Source organism: Chrysochloris asiatica, unplaced genomic scaffold (assembly GCF_000296735.1).
Source record: "Chrysochloris asiatica unplaced genomic scaffold, ChrAsi1.0 scaffold00003, whole genome shotgun sequence".
NCBI lineage: Eukaryota > Metazoa > Chordata > Mammalia > Afrosoricida > Chrysochloridae > Chrysochloris > Chrysochloris asiatica.
The window spans coordinates 39,452,254-39,473,179 of NW_006408521.1; the positions used below are offsets into that span (position 1 = coordinate 39,452,254).

Here is a 20,926-nt window from a genome sequence, read left to right on the forward strand (position 1 = left end):
CTTATGATCAAGAAAGGCCAGGAAATGGCCAACCAAGCTGGTTCCAGCAAAGAGGGTGTGTGGACTAGAAAGGGTGTGGGGTCATGACTAGAAAGTCTGAATACCAGACTGTGAGGCACTGGAGACCAGACTAGGGGTGCTCACTCCAGGGAGACAATGGGAAGGGGTTTTTTTGTGGGCAGAGAATTAATAACGTTAGAGATGATTACCAGGCAGAATGATTGAGCAGTTCAATTCTGGATAAGCCAACATACTATTCAGGTGTTTTCCATAAAGAATTCCTTTGAGAATTTTTGGCTGGAGACAGAGCCCCCCAGTCTTCTGAGAAAGCAGTCAGGGGACAACTTGGTGAAAACAGCCACAGGAGGAAGAATTTCAATAGGAAATTGTAGCCCTGGTTGAGAACGCTAGCTTTTGAGTCCAGAATGCGTGGGTTTGAATTCCAGTGGTCAGGCTAGCCATAATTAGCAAACGGACTTCAAAAGAGTTTGAATCTTGTTTCTGCATCTGTGAAATGGAAGGATTTCAAAGGGTCGAGGGCACAGGCTGAGAGAAAGTTCTTAACATGGGGTCTGCAAGCAGTGCGAGCTATGCAGTGAGCAGGCACCAACAGCAACAGGAGCTGGACAGGTTACAGGCATCGCGTCTGCGGGGCGTCAAGGTGTGCAGGCAGGGACTCTCGGGAAGCCTAAGTTCTGCTTTAACGGAGCTTACTGACCATCTCTTGGGGGAAATAGGTGCGTTATCTCAGCCTAGTTTCTCCCCACCACTCCAAGAATGCCCTTTCGCCTATTTCCATCTCGCGGGGCCTCCCAACCTCCCCCACCCCAGCTTCCCGCTTCCCTCCCACTCCAACCCAGGAAGCCAAACGCGCATGCGCTCCCCAGTGTCCCTGCCCTGCTTTCCACGTTTCACTTCCCTCCAGTCTCCGCCTCAACTTCCTCTCTTTCGCCGCGATTGGCCAGCCGACTACTTCATCTGAGCCAATCAAAGTAGCCCTCTCGCCCCCGTGTTACTGGGTAGAACAAAACAAAAACAAACAGAGCTAGAGGGGCCAGAGACTCGCCGAGGAGGCGGCAGAGACTGAGGAACGGGGACGGGGCTGGCGGCCTGGAGACCTGAGCGAGCGGCGGCGGCGGAGGCGGCCCGAAGGGTCAGTACCCGTGGGGCGACTCGCACGCTCGGGAAGACTATACCCTGTTCTCCAGCGGCCCCGTCTCTCCTCACAGGCATCGCACGTTGGGGAGAGGGCGCGCGGGGGCCGCAACCTGGCCAGATCCCGCGGCCGCCCCAACGCCCTGGGCTGCGGAGAGGCGGCCGGGCTCTCTCCGGAACCCGAGCTCAGAGCGCAGCGGCGCGGGCCCGCCCCCTCCGCACCCCCTCTGCACCCCCCTCCTGGTTTAGAGGGACGCGCGGGGCGCCAACCCGGCGAGGGGCTCCTAATTCCGGCCCCTGGCCACGCTTTCCTTTCATTTTGGTTTTGGGTGTGTGTGTGTGTGTGTGGAGGTGTGTGTCCGACGGGACTGATGTTCCGTGGGGCCTTGCAGGAGAGGCGGCCGGCCGCTCGCATTTCCAGAGCCTCGGCGGCTGAGGGGACCCGGTCTGCGGCCTCCCCCGCCCCCCGCCAGCTGGATCGCACCCCTCCTCGTGCAAAACGTTTGCAAAACGTCTCTCCCCATTTCAGTAAATACAGAGCCAGGAAGGGAGCCCCCTTTCTGTGAAACGCTGGTCCCGGGGGTGCACGGGCCCGTGGGGAGCTGTGGTGCACACAGGGAGGTGTCTGCAGACGCCCACTCCGCGACTCCCAGGCCCTGAGACCACCGCGGAGGCGCAGTCCCCTCGCCCCCGAGGCTGAAAATGATTAAAAACGGGAGGGGGGGGGGCGTCAACCCACGAGCGCTCATCGCCTGAATGTCCTTGGCTTGTTCTCCGTTGATTAAAAAAAAAAAAAATTTTTTTTTTGTCATTCTTGTGAATGGAACATTTTTGGGGAATTCAACCATCTGCCTTTGAAAACGGGACCACTGCAGATGTGTTGTAATTTTAGTCTTTGTGCTGTGGGCCCCAACGTTGTTTTAGTGCTAAGTATTCAATTCCTTAAGAGCTCAGCAGGCATCTTTGAATTGTGTTTTCGTGGGTTTTTCTACAGTAATGTGAAAGGCCCTGATTGGTAGGGCTGCAGAAATCAATGGCACCTGAATGTTTTCTGTGGTGCACACTTTGGCAACCCTGGGGTGGGATGCTGGTTGTTGACGTTAGGGATGCAGACCCAGGGCCTAAACTTGACCCCCTCCCCTGCAGGGCAGAGGCATCTTTCAGGAACTAGGTGGATTGTGATTCAGGCTGTGTCTCTTAGGGACCATCTGTGGAGAAAAGAAAACAATGTTCAATTTCAACCTTGATTCCCCGCCCCCCACCCCACCCCCAACAGCTAAGTAATTCTTACTGACAATTCCTGTCTGTACTTTAGTGTGAAGGATGGATGTAAGATTTAGACTTTCAGTTTAAATTTTTTCTTTTCATAATTTTGGAGGTTTAAATCTTAAGCATTGTTAAGTAAATTAGAGAAAAACAAACTAACCCCACTGCTTTGAAGAGTTAAAAACATGGAACACATCTTTGAACTTCCTAAACTCTTTCAAACGGTCAGTGTTGTTATCAAGTGTGACTGAGTTCTTGATTGCGTTATTCTTGCCTAAAGACAGGACTTTGTTATGATTACTTCATAAAAACAAACTTGTAAAGCTATAGATGATGGCCATTAGCTGATAATTTTCTTTGTCCAACTGAATGTCTTTTTCAGTTTAAGATAATATTTGTAAAGTAGTATGTAACATTTTGACGCAAAAGAAGTCAGTGCTTTATTAAGCTACTCTCTGTTCATCCTAAAAGTTAGTGTTTTTAAAGGGATGTTAAAATTTTCTGCTGAACTTGTGCAAATAGTAATTGGACTTGTAATTAGAAGATCTGGGTGCTGGTTCCGGTTCTTCCACTTAGCAGCTGCTTTTCTTGGGCGGATCACCCACCCTCTTTGAATCTGTTTAGTTGTCTGCAAAGTAGAAGTACCTACCTTAAGATTGTTCTGAGAGTTACACGAAACAACGCATGTAAAATTATTTTTGAATAACCAAAGGCTTTATAAGTATAATTACCATAATTTCATTCCCTTTATTAGCTAGACTCTGTAGGAAATATTTTCTCAAAGATTATACTTGCATGGTGGTGTTGGTGTTGGTTATGTGCTGTGGAGTCGGTTCTGACTCACAGCGACCCTATACAGGGTTTCCGAGGCTGTAAATCTTTACGGGAGCAGCATTGTTGTTGTTGTTGTTATGTGCCGTTGAGTCAGTTTTGACCAATAGTGACCCTGTACAGGGTTTCCGAGGGTGTAAATCTTTATGGGAGTAGAAAGCCTCATCTTTCTCCCGCGGAGCGGCTGGTAGTTTCGAACCACTGGAGCAGCATAGAGAATGAAAAATGATTTTAATGTTTTGAACTGAAAGGCCGGTGGTTCAAACCCACCATCTGCTTCTTGGAAATCCTATACAGGAACAACAACAATTTAAAAAGGAGTCCTGGTGTGGCGCTGTAGGACAAGCACTTGACTACTGACCACAAAGTCACTGATTCAGATGCTCCTTGGAAAACCTATATAGGTTGCTATGAGTCAGAACTGACTCCACTGCACTTAACAACAACAGATTTTAAAACTGTACACATCATATGACATTACCCTTTTTCTAGGCCATGTAATTCATGCAGTGAAATAAAACATATGTCTCATTTTTAGCCTTGAAGGACACTAGATGTTTAGGCTTGCAAATAATTTTTGTTCATGTTGTCTGTATGTCTCTCTATATACATAGTTTTAAGGTTCAGTTGTTTTTTTTTCTAAATTGAGAGTTGGTGGGAATTACATGTTTATTTATGTTGAACAAACTAGAGAATGCTGTCACCCTTTTTTTTTAAACTTCTGAAATGATAATACCAATATTAAATTTATAATATTAGATTTATTGTTGTTGCTGTTGTTAAGTGCCATTAAGCTGGCTCCCACTCATATTGACCCTGTATAGGGTTTCCTAGGAGCCAGTGGTGAATGTGAACCGCTGACCTTGCAGTCCAGTACATTATCCTACAGTGCCCCATCCAGGACTCCAATATCAGCATATGTATATTTGTTTTGTTTTACAAAATAATACCTTTTTCTGAAGACAAGTTCTATATAGACTTATAAAAATTTTAAAAATGTTAGTATATACTGAGGAATTTAAAAGTCAGTTTTACCTTTTGAGTTTCAAGAGGCATTGTTCTCCCACAACGACATCTAATGGTGTTGTCATCTAATGATGTTGTCATTGTTAAGTGGGTTTGAACCACCAACCTATGCTATATGGTAAAGATAATGCTCTTTTGTAATTAGTTTAATAGGTGTTTACATTAATTTATGCATTTTATATCTTAGAAGAGCACAATTCTAGTGAGATGATTGTAAATGACTGGAAGGATATATATTTAACTTCTGATTTAAACAGATAACACCTCTATCCTAAACTATCTGAAAATATTTCGAGATATACTGAAATCTTACTTCTGTTGTTGTTAAGTGTAGAGTTTCCAAGGAATAGCTAGTGGGTTTGAACTGCTGATGTATGCATTCGAGTATTGTTTTTATGAAAGTTATTTTTGATAGCCTTTCAAATAACATTTGATTTGTGTTACTAATTATCTAAGAAAAAGGGATTTTTATCCAAACCTTCTATGATTGATAATTTTAAGTCTTTTGAAGTTGAGCTTTACAATGTTGAGATGCTTGTGTCATTCATTATACCCATTTCTTTCTAAAATCAGTCAGATTTTTCTTAAAGGATTTTTCAGATTTTTAAAAAAAATACGCTCATTATAAAACACAAAAATTTCCTCAAATCTTAAAGTTTTAAAATGGGATTATCAGTATCTAGGTAATGAAATGGCAGCTTTATGTGCCTTCAAGATAAGTTATAGATAATTTTATAATCTAGATGATCCAAAATTCTATTATTTGTATTTCATAGCAGTTTTGATAACCTATTATAACATCATCATAGATGTAGGTTTCTACATATGCATATCAGACTAATTTTCAGGTCTCATATTCCTAAAAAATTTGGAATAAGTGTATATGTGTGTAGGGGCCCTTGTGGCACTGTAGATTAAGTGTTGGGCTTTAACCTCAAGGTCAGCAGCTCAAAACCACTAACTGCTCTTTGGAGAACAATGAGATTGACAGCAACCGTGTGTCAGAATTCACTCACTGGCTGCGGGTTTCGATGATTTTTTTAAATGGAATTAGGTGGTGATTTTCTTTCTTTACTATGTGTGTCAGTAAATTATTGTTACTTTAATTATATCAGTTTAGAAGATGTTGACTGTTTTTTGTTTCTTCTTTAAAAAAAACAGATTCTAAAGGAAGACTTCCATTTGATAATTTGTTTAATTACTGCAAGTGAAATTGAGGAACAATGGACATAGAAAATGAACAGGTACTGACTGTAAACCCTACAGGTAAGTAAGAATATCTTGAACCTTGACTGAGTATTTCAGATCATACCATATTTTATGAAAATAATGAACATCATCTTTATTTTAAAGACTGTCTCATTCATGTCAAAAGAATAAATAGGCCATGTTTATTTTTCAAATACTTAATTAAAATTTTGCCCATCCATTTACATTCCAAATATTGCTATTCTCCACTAGTTACAAAGAAGTATTTTGCAGATAGAAGAATAATTTTGAACCTACTTAGTAATATTTTCATACAGACTAGTTGATGATTTTACAATTTAAATCATTACTTATTGTTGTTGTTGTTAAGTGGTGTTGGTTGGTTCCAACTCATAGTGACCCTACACAGGATTTCCGAAACTGTATGTCTTTACGAGAGCAGAAAGCCTCATCTTTCTCCCAGGGAACAGCTGGTAGTTTGTTTTTTTTTTTAAATGTTTTATTGTGAATTATATGGTAGTTTACATGAGAGAACTTTAGTTTTACATTCATTCCATCGTATATCATCTCAATGCCAAAGGGTATATCCTAGAAACCTGCCCCCTACACTTCCCCCTCCTCCACCTCCCCCCAGTTTTCGGTCCACAGTCCCTTTCCCTCTCTGGATCCAAAGTCCCCAGCCGCTTCATTGCTCCACGTCATTGTCTAACAGCTGGTAGTTTTGAACTGCCAAACTTGAAGTTAGCAGCCCAATTTGTAACCATTATGCTACCAGAACTCATATCTTGCCCATGTAATAATTTACATGTTATTGTTAACCTACGGGCACTTTAAATTTCTATGAAGCTCCTGTAGCATGTGGTCATCATCACTATAACAATGAACATGATTTTGTAGAATAGATGCACACATGCTGAATAATTTAAGACAAAATGTGTTTCTAACTTTCAGAATAATATTCCCAAAGAGTTAATTTGTATTTTATAGTATTCTGAATAATAAGAGTCTGTCATATTAGAGTTCCTTGGGTGGCACAGATGGTTAAGTGCCTGACTGCCAGCCGAAAGATTGTGACTACTCAGAGGCACCTGGGAAGACAGACCTGGTGGTCTACTTTGGAAAGGTCAGAGCTCTGAAAACCCATGTAGTGTAGTGGGTCGTCCTGAGCTGAAATCAGCTTAACGACAACCAGCAACTTATTTTAGATAATTATTTGCCTTATAATCTTTATGATACTAAAAGCTATTTTCTGTAACAAATATATTTATCATATTTCACGTTTAAGTACTATGGCTTTGTTTCTTCCGTGACTTTAATTCACTATTCTGTGTAACTGGTGGCACAGTGGTTAAGTGCTTGTCTGCTAACCAGAGGGTTGGTGGTTGGAACCCATCAACCACTCTGCAGGAGAAGTTTGGGATGACAGTCTGTTTCCGTAAAGATTTGCAGCCTTGGAAACTCCATGAGGCAGTCTATCCTGTCCCCTGTAGTCACTTGGATAAGGAATAAAGTAAATGACATTGGGAGTCCTTGTGTGGCGCTTCAGGATAAGCAGTGGACTGCTAACTGCGAGGTTGGTGGTTCAAACCCACCAGCTGATCTTCAGAAACCCTATCTAGGGTCACTATGAGTTGGAACTGATTCTCAGCACTTAAAACCAACAATGATATGTCAGTCAGTTTGGTTTTAATGGTTTGATACAGCTTCATGTGAGGAGCCCTGGTGGCACAACTTGTATAGTTGTTTTTTTTTAAATCTTAACAGCCACTTCAAAGTTGAAACTTCTTTGCCATTTTGTATTTACAAATCTTCTGATTTTCTGTGTGCAGGAAGGAGCCCTGGTGGTGCTGTGAGTGAGGCATTGGATTGCTAACTGCTAAGTTGGCAGTTCAGATCCACCAGCCACTCCTCAGGAGGCTGCTTCCATAAAGATTTACAGTGTAGGAAACCCTACATAGGGTGGCTATGAGTTGGAATCAGCCGGATGGTAGAGGGTATTTTTTTAACTCTCTTTTTATTTTTCTTGGTTTTAGAATATCACAGTTGAAAACATTGTTACAGTACTTGCAGTTATTTTTGTGCTGCTATAGAAGCCCTGGTGGTACAGTGGTTAAAGCACTTAGCTGCTAACAAAAAAGGTCAGCAGTAAAAGCCTATCAACTGCTACACTTGGTTTGTAGGGCAATAAATGAGTAATGTGCCCTCTCTTCATTGAGGTGGAGATGGTACTAATACATTTAAAATATATTTTACATAGAGATCATTGCTGCCGTTTTTTACATTGGCCAGTACAATAGCTACGAGCCATATGTGGCATAGGAGCACTTGAAGTGTGACCAGGCTGAATTGCAATGCACTGTGTGTTTAAAATATACATCAGATTTCAAGAGATTTAGTATGAAAGAGGAGTCCTGGTGTGGCACTGTAAGATAAGCACTTTTAATACATTTTATTGTATATTAAATTATACTTAATATAAATTATATTTATATTATAGTATTTACTTAATATAGTAAGTACTATTTTGGCAATTCAAACATACCAGCTTATCTTTGGTTGCTATGAGTCAGAACTGACTCTACGGCACTTAATATCAGCCTGAAAGAAGGAAGGTAAAATAACTCAAAAAATTTTTTAATTGCTTGCATGTTGAAATGGTAACATAGATCTATTAGAGTCAATAAAATATAGTAGAGTTAATTTATTCAACTTGTGTTTATGTTTTATTGGGGCTACTGGAAAATTTAAATGACATATGTGGCTCTTATCCTAGTTCTTTTGGACAGTGCCATTATAAGACGTATCCTTTTTGGTTTTGACTACAAGAAGACCTTGTTCTAATCCTGTTGGTGGTGTTTCTGCTCAGTATTGCCTTACAATAAGGGATGTGCAGTCCTCCATTACTTGAATGGGCTTAAGATTGATTATTTTTTAAAGTTTTTATTGTGAATTATGTGATAGTTTACATGGGAGAACATTAGCTTTATATTCATCCTATTGTATTTCATTTCATTGCAAAGATTACAATCCCCTCCATGCATTAACATTGATTTTTGCAGTAAATTCTTCCTATAGCCAATAGTCCAAATGACACAGGTTAGTGTACTGATCCCAGCTTTCACTCTTAATAAGTTATTCTAATCAGCCATCAGTTTTCTCATGTATAAAATTCAAGTATGAATACTCTGTGTTTGTTGTGAAGTGCTGTTGATTTGATTCTGACTCAGAGCACCCCTGTATAGGGTTCCAAGGAGCAGCTGGTGTGTTTGAACTGCCAGCCTTGCAGTTTAGCAGTCCAGTGCTTACTATATAGCACCACACTAGGACTGTAGATACTATGAATAGACAATGTATACAATGTGATTATCTAGCACTGTGGTGATATAATTTGCAGTGGTTACTGTGGAGATGTGACAGAATTCAAGAAAAAAATACAAAATAGAAAATTAACCATGTTCATTAATATGCAGTTAAAATTCATGACAATGTGGAAAGTAATTCTATTTAGTAGTTATTTATTAGATTGAACCTTATGAGAGTGCCTGTATGTGATTGTTATTACAAAAATGGTAATTTCATGTGATTCAACTTAATATAATGTGAGTATAACTGGTATAACAGTAGGTGTTTAAAAAGTACTTAGAATTTCTTTTCTTCATTTTTCTCTTTAAGATCCTGATAATTTAAGTGACTCTCTGTTTTCTGGTGATGAAGAAAATGCAGGGACTGAGGAAATAAAGAATGAAATAAATGGAAATTGGATTTCAGCATCCTCCATTAATGAAGCTAGAATTAATGCCAAAGCAAAACGGAGACTACGGAAAAACTCATCCCGAGACTCTGGCAGAGGCGATTCTGTCAGTGATAATGGAAGTGAAGCCCTTAGAAGTGGAGTAACTGTGCCAACCAGCCCAAAGGGAAAGTTGTTAGATAGGCGATCCAGATCTGGGAAAGGAAGAGGACTGCCAAAGAAAGGTTGGTACATGCTACATCCAAAGAAGCAAATAGAAAAAGAGAGCCTGGAATGAGACATTTAAACGATAATATAAGTGTTTATAGCTTTTCTATATTTTTACATAGTTAATAACCCGAGGACCATTCCAGTTTTCTTTAGGCTGAGACTATTTTGCTTGTTTGAGTAGGTAAGTTCTTTTTTTGAGAACTTTTTCTCTTATTTACAGCATAATATAAACAGCTATTTTTCACCATTGTGAATGGTGAATGTACTTGTCTCACTTTGCTTGAAAGAAGTAGTGAACAATTCAACATACCTGTTATCTAATTATGTCATGTGTAGGATAAGCCTTTGTGGCCTTTTAACCACAAAGTCAGCAGTTCAAACCCACTGTCTGCTCCTTGGAAATCCTATACAGGGTTGTTATGAGTCAGAACCGACTGGATGGCACTTAACAAGAACATTATTTAATGGATCTAATAATATTAATTGTTCAGAACACATAACAGGTAGAAATTTGATTTGTAATGTCTGGATCAGAATTTTAATGATTTCATAGATCTGGTTCCCTGTTCTCTTTAGCAATATTTATTTTGGGTACTGGCATGGTAGTGTAGGGATTTTGATTCGAGCTGTGAACTGTAAGGTCAGCAGTTCGAAACTACCAGCTGTTCTGTGGGAGAAAGATGAGGCTTTCTGCTCCCATAAAGATTTACAGCCTCGGAAACCCTGTCCAGGGTTGCTGTGGGTCAAAATCGACTGGGGACTGCACTTAACGACAACAACAATGATCTGTTTCACTGCTACCTGACCAGTTTAGTGACAGGTACTTGGCAAGTACTCAAATGTTTGTTGAAGAAATGAGTGATTACTGATTTAACCTGGCCTTTTGTCTGTAATAGGATTTCAATACGGTTTGGAGAGTTCACCATCTTTCAAATTGTGAGAGTTTCCATTTACAGCTTAGGCTTTCTGCAAAATGTTTTTAAAAACTTACTTGTATTGAATGGCTTTACAACCAAACAACACATTGGGCCCTATAAAAACATTTCAGTAAGCTTATGTTAAGTAACGTAAACAGGTGGAATTGTTAAATTTGTGGTCAGTTTGTATGTAGAGGAAGAGAAGAGTAATTATCCGTGCTGTTAATGCTTAAATAGCACTTATTTATAACTTACATAATTTATACTTTTATATCTAAAGAGCATTTGACTTTAAAACATGATGGTGGTCTCTGTGTTTCTTTGTTAAATAATTTCTCCCTTGTTGAGATTTCTGTGCCACATCCTATGGCTCAGCATGTTTTATTTTTTGGTATCAAGAAATGTCAGTGAAAACTTCGAGATCAACTGCAGTATCAGTTCCCTTGAAGTCCTGAATATAGCTTCTTTTTGGATCTTGTATTTATTTTAAAGCAGCTGCCTATTTAGTTTTAAACTTACAAGCAATTTTAAGTGGATTCTTTTGGAAATAGGTCATAAAGTATATAAAATCTGATTAATGTTGAAAAAGTAAATTATGTGAATAGGAAGCAGTTTAAATTATAACTTGGCTGGAAACAACTAGCATAGAAATTGAAGTAGTTTTTTTTTTTTTAGCATTATTTAACATACAGAATTATTTTAGATTTCAATTAAAATTTATGAACTGTATGACATACAGAATCATGTATAGGTGAATTTCAATTTGTTGTTAATTGCTGTCAAATCAGTTCTGATGCATAGTGACCCTGTCTGGGGTTTCTGAGGAGTGACTGGTGGGTTTGAACTGCCGACTTTGTGGGAGCAGTCCATTTTTTATCCTACAGTGCCACACCAGAACTCCAATGTAGACGAGTAACATTTTTAACAATTGAACTTTAAAAATAAAACAATGCATTTTCAGTGACTTTTACCACACACTTTACAGCAACTTTCAGTCTTACAGATAGTGTACATGTGTGTATCATTCTTACAGATGAGGCATTTATGTTTTTACAGGTGGATATTATTTGCATTTAGAATTTTATCTCCTGATCTATTTTACCTGACGTTGTATAGACTACTAGATTGATATATGTGACATTAGATTTAGGGTCATTCCTTTTTCAATTCTAAACTTTTTCAGGTGGTGCAGGAGGCAAAGGTGTCTGGGGTACACCTGGACAGGTATATGATGTGGAGGAGGTGGATGTGAAAGATCCTAACTATGACGATGACCAGGTATCATTGTTTTACTTTTTCTTTTGGCTTTAGAATTAGTTTTTTTTTTTTTAATTACCCGTTCGAGCACAGTCTTCTAGAGGATAAGCACTGAACTATGAACTATAATGTTAGCAATTCAAGCCCACCAGCTGCTCTGTGGGAGAAAGATGATGCCTTTTGCTCCCGCAAAAATTTACAGTCTCAGAAACACTATACAGGGTTGCTATGTGTTGGTACTGACTCGATGGCACATAACGTTAACAACTAAAACAATGGACTTTTTTGACCTCATGTCTGTAGTTTAATCATGTATTTATTAACAGACTCTCTTACTTTCAGAATTATGTACATACTCCTAGTGTTTTCAGATTGTTTGGGGTTAATTTTGGATTAGGACACCAACTGAAGTAATAGTATTATATTTAAAATTTTTTACATGATTTCTAAGGATGAGTCAAAAGTAGGTCTTCACAAATTCACATAGGAAGATTATCAAGTTGAGCATTGTTTTTACTATAGTTTCTTTCATAGTAAATGAGAGATAATTGAGAAGATTATAAAAATTACAGAATTGTTATGCTGTTGTTGTTAACTGCTGTTGAGTCAATTCCAACTCAGAGACCTTGTATGGGGATTTCTGAGGAGTGACTGATGGGTCTGAACTACTTACCTTGTGATTAGTAGTTCAGTGCTTATCCTACAGCGCCACACGAGGCTAGAAGGCTGAATTCAGGGTACTTTGATGGAGGGAAAACACTCTTTCTCATCCTGCTGTGGGAAGGTCCTTTTTAAAACTTACTGTTATGAATTGAGTTACAGAACAGATGGTCAGTTTTACATCAACAAACCATACACATCATTTTATCTCAATGATTGCAGTCCCTTCAATGCAGCATCCCTTAGCCTACTTCTTGCCTATGTTTCGTTTCCATCCCAACCTTTCTGAATTTTGCCTTTTGATCTGGAATTGTTTTATGATGTGAATATCTCACTACTGTGTTGTCTCCCCTCTAAACCTATCTATTGCTTGACTGAAAATTGAGTCTTGGGTGTGAATTCAGAGCTGGTTCTGCTAGTCTCTGTGTGACCAGTAAGCTTGGTCTTTTTCATGGTTTTGAGTTTTGTTCCATGTTTTCTCCCACTCTATGCAGGACTTTCTAATGTGATCCTTTTCAGAGCAGTTGGTAGTGATAGTAAGAAACCGTCTAGTTAGTTAGTTCTTCAGGTCTCAGAGTCATGGAGACTGACGTTTATATGGTCCATTAAGTCTCTTGGATTAATTGTTTTCAAGCAGCTTCAGTTTCATCTCTGTTCTTTTCTTCTAGACAGGGAGAGATCATAGTTGCATCTTAGATGGTTGCTCATAAACTTTTAAGATCCCAGTTGCTACTCATAAAGTATGATGTAGAACACTGTATGACATGTTTTATAAAACAGTATCCTTGCATAAGGTAAGACATGGTTGTGAAAATATCAGGGTGTATGTATATACTTACTGATTTGAGTCGGAACTGACTCAATGGTACCTAATAATAACAACGTAGTGATTTTAGCTAGTTAAGCAAGGAAGATATTGGGGATGGTTTGGTGATAGACATCAATTGATCTTACTACTTTCTGAAATTTCAGTTGAACCTTGTTTTTCATTCGTGATTTTTTTTAGTCAGTACAACAGTGATTTTCATGGGACTTCTATGATAATGCTTCCTAATCATGAAGGCTTTGGTCTTGATTTATTTTTTTTAAGTGAAGTTTTAGTGAAAATATGATAGGACACTATCAAAGCTTTTTAGTTACAAAGGACTGGCTTTGTGAGATAACAGAAAGTATGAAGAATTAAGATAGGTCATATGTTTGTTATATAGTTCTAATGTATATATTGATTTAGTCAGATTTTATAAAAGAACAGTGATTAATGGGCTCTATTTTGGTGTGGCACTGTGGGTTAATGTGCTAGATGGCACAGTCTGTTTGAACTGCAAGGTTGGTGGTTCAAGCTCACCAGTCACTCCTTGGAAACCCTCTAGAGGGTCGCTATGGGTCGGAACCGACTTGACGGCACTTAACAACAACTACATTTTAAAACATGTGGTCTACCTTGCAAGATGGGTTTCTTGGATTTTTGGAAGCTTAGGACCATAATTTTATGGTACAACTTACTAATTGGCATAATGTAAGTTATGCCAATTGATATAAGTTCATAAAGTTAGTGTGTTGTACAGCCTAAAGTACTGAGTAGTCTTAAAAGCTTTTGAGTGGCTATGTAATAGAAAACTACACCTTTTCACTTACCTCTCATTATTCAACATTTTGTATTTATGATAATAGTAAAAAATCTGACTATCATGGGCATTAATAATGTATGTCTGAGTATTAAATTCAAGGGAAGAGTAACACTGGCTGTGCTGGTTAAGATTATATATCAATTTGACTGAGCCGTGATTCTCAGTGATTTGACAGCTGTGTAGTCAGTTCTGACTTACAGCGCCCCTTTATAGGGTTTCTGAGGATTGGCTGGTGGGTTTGAACTGCTGACCTTGTAGCCAGCAGTCCAGTGCTTATCCTACAGCACCACACCAGGACTCCATGTTGTAATTAGGCAATTATGTAATGATGCAGTCATCCTCCATTTCTGATATGATATGGTCAGTTTTATCACAATGCCAATTTTCATATAATGACCTGGTGGTTAAATCCTAACCATGTTGATAAGTGAGGAGTGGGTATATTGGTCTCTGCTCATTCAGAATAATAAAGAAATAAGGAAACCAAAGACTCAAAGAAGAAATTAGTCAAAGGGACTAATTAATAACAACAACAAAAATCAATCCTGACTCGATTCTCATAGCTACCCTGTAAGGCAGACTAGAACGGCCCCAAAGGGTTTCCAAAGCTGTCAGTCTTTACGGAAGCAGACTGCTGTATCTGTTGCCTGTGGAGTGGCTGGTGGATTCAAATTGCTGACATTTTGGTTAGCAGCCAAGTACTTTAACAACTGTGCCATTGGGGCTCCTTTAAGGTCTAATCATCTATATGAACCACGGCTTCCTCTATGCCAAAACTAGAACAAGATGGTGCCTGGCTACCACTACTGACTATTCTGAGTAGAACCACAGTATATGGATCTTGATGGGTGGTGGTTATGTGCCGTGGAGTTGGTTCTGACTCATATCGATCCTGTATAGAATATCTGAGGCTATAAATCTTTACTGCAGCAGAAAGCCTCATCTTTTTCCCGTGGAATAGCTGGTAGTTTCGAACTACTGACCTTGAGGTTAGCAGCTTGACTTGTAACCACTGTGCTACCAGAGCTCCTTATGGATCTTGATAGAAAAAGACAAATATATACAACAGAACTCAAATTCTTAAAAAGTCCAGACTTAGTGGTGGACCAGTTGAGACTAGAGGACTCCTTAAGACTCTTAAATTGAGATATTCTTTAAACCTTAAACTGGAATTATCCCTAGTGGCTAACCTTTTAGCTAAATAACAGGTTGGTTCTTTTAAGAAATCATCTATATGAGAACAAATGGTAAAAAATTATACAAAAGCAAAGATGAGAAGGTCAGGGGGCAGGAAAACAGAATGAATGAGAATGAGACTGAGGACACATTGTAAAATTCATAACAACTATCACTGAATGATTTGTGTAGAAATTATTAAATAGTAACTTTGTAAACTTTCACCTTTGTTGTTGTTATGTGCCATTGAGTCAGTTCCGACCCATAGCGACCCTGTATAGGGTTTCTGAGGAGCAGCTGATGAGATTGAACCATCTACCTTGCAGTTCAAATGGCTTTGCAGTCTGGCACATTAACCCACAGCACCACAATAAAATACTGTTAAAAAGAAAAAAAGTGGGCAAAGCATGTAGCATGTCTTTATCTTGACCTAAATGGAGACCTGGTGTGGTCTACTGTTGGTCAGTGCACCAGACTGCAAAACTGTTTGAACTGGTAGATAGGCGGTTCAAGCTTACCAGCTGCTCCTGGGAAATCCTCTACAGAGTCGCTATGGGTCGGAGCTGACTTGATGGACTTAACAACAACAACAACAAATGTAATTAATGACCAGTTGGAATGTAAAATTATAAAACTATTTTAGTTAAAATTTATTTTATTTTATAACTTTTTCTCCCCTTTCCCTTCTCAGGAGAATTGTGTTTATGAAACTGTCGTTCTGCCTTTGGATGAAAGGGCGTTTGAGAAGACTTTAACACCAATAATACAGGAATATTTTGAGCATGGAGATACCAATGAAGTTGCGGTAGGTTTAAAGTTGGATGTACAGATATTTAATACATGAGGGACTATGTATACTATTATAAGTAAAACATCAATATCTGGAATGATCTTGGTTCCACTGATTAAGCATTTTCTTGTGTATAAATTAATCTCCATAAAGTTTTGTTTATATAAACCAGTTCTTGCATGATTGTAATCATACCCCATTTGAGATCCGATGAGAGTTGTGTGCCATCTTTTCTCATGAAAAAGGCACATAGCGTGACACTTCAGGAAAAACACACACACACCAGTTTGATACGTGAACTTCACTGACATTGATTACATTCTGTTGTTAGGCAACCATTCTCACCCTCCTTTTCTGAGTTGTTCCTTGCCCATTAACATCAACTTGTGGTGGTGTGTTACGGTAGAACAAGAACTGGACTACAAGCTTGTTTTGGATCATAAGGTTGGTGGTTCAGACTCACCCTATACAGGGAGGAAACTGTAAACAGGGTCGCTATGAGTTGGAACCAACTCGACACCACTTAACGAAAATGAGGTTAGCATGGCATGATGTTTTAATACAATTCCAAGGCCTCTATCAACATTCTGCTACAACTTGTCTGACAGTTTGTCATATTGTGGTAACGTGCATGTTACTGTGATTTTGGAAGCTATGCCACTAGTATTTTAAATACGAGTAGGGTCACCCATGGTTGACAGGTTTCAGCTGAGCTTCTAGACTAAGCCAGACTAGGAAGAAAGAGACACGGACTACTTCTGAATATTTAGTCACTGAAAACCTAAGAATAGCAGTGGAACACTGTCAGATAGTACAAGAATATTGACTATTGAAACATGATGAAGAGCACCAGAATATTGTCAGATGTAGTACAGGAAGATGAGTCACTCAGGTTAGTCCCTCAGGTTGGAAGGCACTCAAAATATGATCCAGGAAGAGCTGCCTCCTCAATGTAGAATTGACTGTGATGATGCAAATGGAGTAAAGCCTTCAGGACCTTTATTGGCTGATGGGGCACAACTCAAAATGAAGAGAAACAGCTGTAAACATCCATTAATAGTCGTAATAGGAAATGTACAAAGTATGAATCTAGGAAAATTGGAAATTGTAAAAAATGAAATGGAACACATAAACATCGATATCCTATGAGCTGAAATGGGCTGGTATTGGCCATTTTGAATCTGATAGTCACATGGTTTACTATGCTGGGAATGGCAAATTGGAGGAATGATGTCGCATTCATTATCAAAAAGAACATTTCAAGATCTGTCTTGAAGTATAATGCTGTCTGTGATATTATAATACCCATATGCCTACAAGCAAGACCAGTTAACACCACTATTATTCAAATTTACGTACCAGTGATGATGAAATTGAAGAGTTTCTACTAACTTCTTCAGTCTGAAACTGATCAAATATGCAATCAAGATGTACTGATTATTACTGGCAAGTGAACTGCAAAGCTTGGAAACGAAGAAGGAGCAATCATTTGAAAATAGGCTCTGGTGATTGAAATGATGCTGGAGATCTCATGGTAGAATTTTGCAAGATCAGTGACTTCTTCGTTGCGAATACCTTTTTTAAACAACATAAAAAATGAGTATACACATGGACATCACTAGATGGAATACACAGAAATCAAACTGATTACATCTGTAGAATGATACGTATCATCAGCCAAAACAAGGCCAGTGACAAACTGTGGAACAGACCATCAATTGTGCTCCTATGCAAATTTAGGATGAAGTTGAAGAAAATTAAAACAAGTCCACAAGAGCCAAAATAGGACCTTGAGCATAATCTCATGTGAATATAGAGAATCTCAAGAACAGATTTGATGCATTAGATACTAATGACTGAAGAGTTGTGGGATGATATCAGAAACAACATTCAAGAAGAAAGCAAAAGGCCATTAAGAAGACAAGAAAGAAGGAAAAGACAAAAATGGATGTCAGGAGAGACTTTGAAACTTGCTCTCCAGTGCAGAGATGCTAAAGCAAAGGAAAGAAAAAGAGCTGAATAGAACATTTCAAAGGGTAGTTCTAGAAGACAAAGTGAACTCTTATATTGAAATGTGTAAATATGTGGAACTAGAAAACCAAAAGAGAAGAACATGCTCAGCATTTCTCAAGCTGAGGAACTGAAAGAAAATTTCAAACCTTGACTTATAATATTAAAGGATTCTATGCACAAAATAACGAATGATGCAGTAAGCATCTAAACAAGATGGAAGGAATACGCCGAGTCACTGTACCAAAAAGAAGTGGTTGATGTTCAGCCATTTCAAGAGGTAGCATAGGATCAAGAGCTAATAATACTGAAGGAAGAGGTGAGATCTAAGGTGCATCAAAGGCATTGGCAAAGAACAAGGCACCAGGAATTGATGGAATGCAAATTGAAGTATTTCAACAAACTGATACAGCACTGGAGGCACTCTTGTATTGCCAAGAAATTTGGAAGACAGCTACCAGGCCAATTGACTGGAAGAGATCCATATTTGTGCCCATTCCAAAGAGAGGTGACTCAATAGAATGTGGAAATCATCTGACAGTATCACTCATTATCACACACAAGTACAATTTTGCTAATGATAATTCAAAAATAAAAACCTGCCAGAGGTTCAAGCTGGATTCAGAAGAGGATGTGGAATGAGGGTTATAATTGCTGACATCAGATGGATCTTGGCTGTATACCAGAAACATGTTTACCTGTGCTTTATTGACTACCCAAAGGCTTTTGATTGTGTGTCATGATGAGCTATGGACAACATTGTAGAGCATTAGTATTCTGGAACACTAATTGTGCTCCTGAGAAACCTTTACGTAGACCAAGAGGCAGTTGTTCAAAGAGAACAGTTTAAACTGAATGGTTTATAATTAGGAAAGGTGTGCTCCAGGGTTGCATTCTTTCACCATATTTATTCACTTTGTGTACTGAGCAAATAATTTGAGTTACATGGGGAAAAACGTGGCATCAGGGTTTGAAGAAGACTCATCAATATCCTGTGACATGTAGATAATACAGCCTTGTTTGCTTGAAAGCAAAGAGGACTTAAAACACTTACTGATGAAGATCAAAGACCACAGCCTTTGGTATGAGTTTCACCTCAGTGTAAAGAAAACAGAAATCCTCAATACATCAATAAAAATGGAGAAAAGATTGAAGTTGTTAGATTTCATTTTGTTCAGATCAACTGTCAACACTCATGGAAGCAGCCGTCAAGAAATCAAACGTTTTGCATTAGGCAAATCTGCTGCACAAGACCTCTTTAAAGTGTTCACGAGCAAAGATGTCAGTTTGAGGACTAAGGTAGACCCAAGCCATGGTATTTTCAGTCACCTAATTTGCATGTGGAAGTTGGACAAGGAATAAAGAAGACCGTGGAGTGGAAGCATTGACGCATTGATGTTGGAGGAGAATATTAAAAGTACCATGGACTGCCAAAAGAACAAATCAATCTGTTTGTTCTCCTTGGAAGAAGTACAGCCAAAATGCTCCTTGGAAGCAAGGGTGGCCAGACCTCATCTCTCATACTTCAGACATATTATCAGGAGGGACTAGTCCCTGGAAAAGACATCATGCTTGGTAAAATGGAGAGTTGGAGAAAGAGGAAGCCCCGCAATGAGATGGACTAGCACAGCGGCAGTGGCAGTGGGCTCAAGTATAGCAGTGATTGTGAAGTTGGTGCCAGATTAGGCAGTGTTTCCTTCTATTGTGCATAAGGTCTAAGTGAAATTAATAACGTTAGAATTCTTTAAAAGACATATAATCTAGATTCTTACAATTTAGGAGGGGAGCTCAGGAGCTCCACAGATAGGCACTTGACTATGAACCACAAGATCTGTGGTTTGAGCCCTGCCAGCCGCTCTACAGGAGAAAGATGAGGCTTTCTGCTCCCACAAGTATTTTAAAAAGCCTTAGAAACCTATATAGGGTTGCTGTGAGTAGGAACTGACTTTGAAGGCACTGAACACAACAACAAAATTTAGGCTAGATTTTCTTGATTTGTCTGATATAATGAGGTTTGCTATCTTTAGATTAAGGAGCTCTGGTAGCGTAGTGATTATAAATTGGGCTGCGAACTGCAAGGTCAGCAGTTCGAAACTACCAGCTGTTCCTGGGAGAAAGATGAGGCTTTCTGCTCCTATAAAGATTTACAGCTTCAGAAACCCTGCTATGAGTCGGAACCGTCTCCACGGCATACCACCACCACCATCTTTGGATTGGCAGGATTTGACTGTAAAGGAACTACTTGCCCAGTACATATTGTAATCTGAAGGAATTTACGATATGTGATTCAAGCTCTTTGAAGGTCAATCTAGTAAGGGAAATACTGTATAAACAGATTATTACTGTTATAATGTCAGATATTCTGCTAAAGAAATAGAGTTTAACTAAGTCTTGTAGTACAAGGGTGGATGAATTCCCTGTATATATGTAGCATAAGTCCAGTTGCAGAATGTTGTTAAGTGCCATCAATTTGTTGTGACTCATAGCGACCCTATCCTACCTTACGGTCCAGTGCATTATTCTGCAGTACCACACCAGGCCTCCACTTGCATGGTGGTGATAGTGGTGGTTATAGGCTGTCGAGTTGGTTCCTACCCATAGCAACCCTGCATAGGTTTTCCAAGGCTGTAAATCTTTACAGGAGCAGAAAGCCTCCTCTTTCTCCTGCAGAACAGCTGGTAGTTTCAAACTGCTGACCTTGAGGTTAGCAGCCTCAGTTGTAACCACTGTACTACCAGAGATCCTTTCCAATTGCATTCTAGGTATTTATTAACTGAGTAGTGCTATGAGCAGAGTAATGTGGAAGCATACAGTGAAGAGTAGGAGAAGAAATGATAATGCACTCTCTAAGGATTCTTAGGTTCTGAGAAAACTTTCTGTGTTACTAAGCTAGACTTAAGCCTGTAGAGTTACATTGCCTGAATGTACTTCTAGCTTGGCCACTCCAGGTGTGTATCCTCTTCAGGAATGATTTGATAAATAAAACCTTAAGGTCAGCAGTTTGAAACTATCAGCTGCTCTGCGGGAGAAAGATGAGGCT

General features: G+C 39.2%; 1 protein-coding gene across 2 annotated transcripts in view; it reads left to right on the forward strand.

Annotated features, from left to right (window-relative positions):
- Nucleotides 1-1,027: 1,027 nt before the first annotated feature.
- PDCD4 (programmed cell death 4 (neoplastic transformation inhibitor)) overlaps nucleotides 1,028-20,926 on the forward strand; it is a 31,704-nt gene continuing 11,805 nt past the window's right edge. Inside the window, exons 1-5 of one of the 2 annotated variants that reach the window (XM_006831336.1) lie at nucleotides 1,028-1,153; nucleotides 5,440-5,544; nucleotides 9,160-9,462; nucleotides 11,549-11,643; nucleotides 15,778-15,891. In XM_006831336.1, coding sequence (XP_006831399.1) covers nucleotides 5,502-5,544; nucleotides 9,160-9,462; nucleotides 11,549-11,643; nucleotides 15,778-15,891 — 555 coding nt within the window. In that variant the 5' untranslated portion in view covers nucleotides 1,028-1,153; nucleotides 5,440-5,501. The remainder of the gene's footprint in view (nucleotides 1,154-5,439; nucleotides 5,545-9,159; nucleotides 9,463-11,548; nucleotides 11,644-15,777; nucleotides 15,892-20,926) is intronic. The other variant, XM_006831337.1, reaches the window with a different exon arrangement.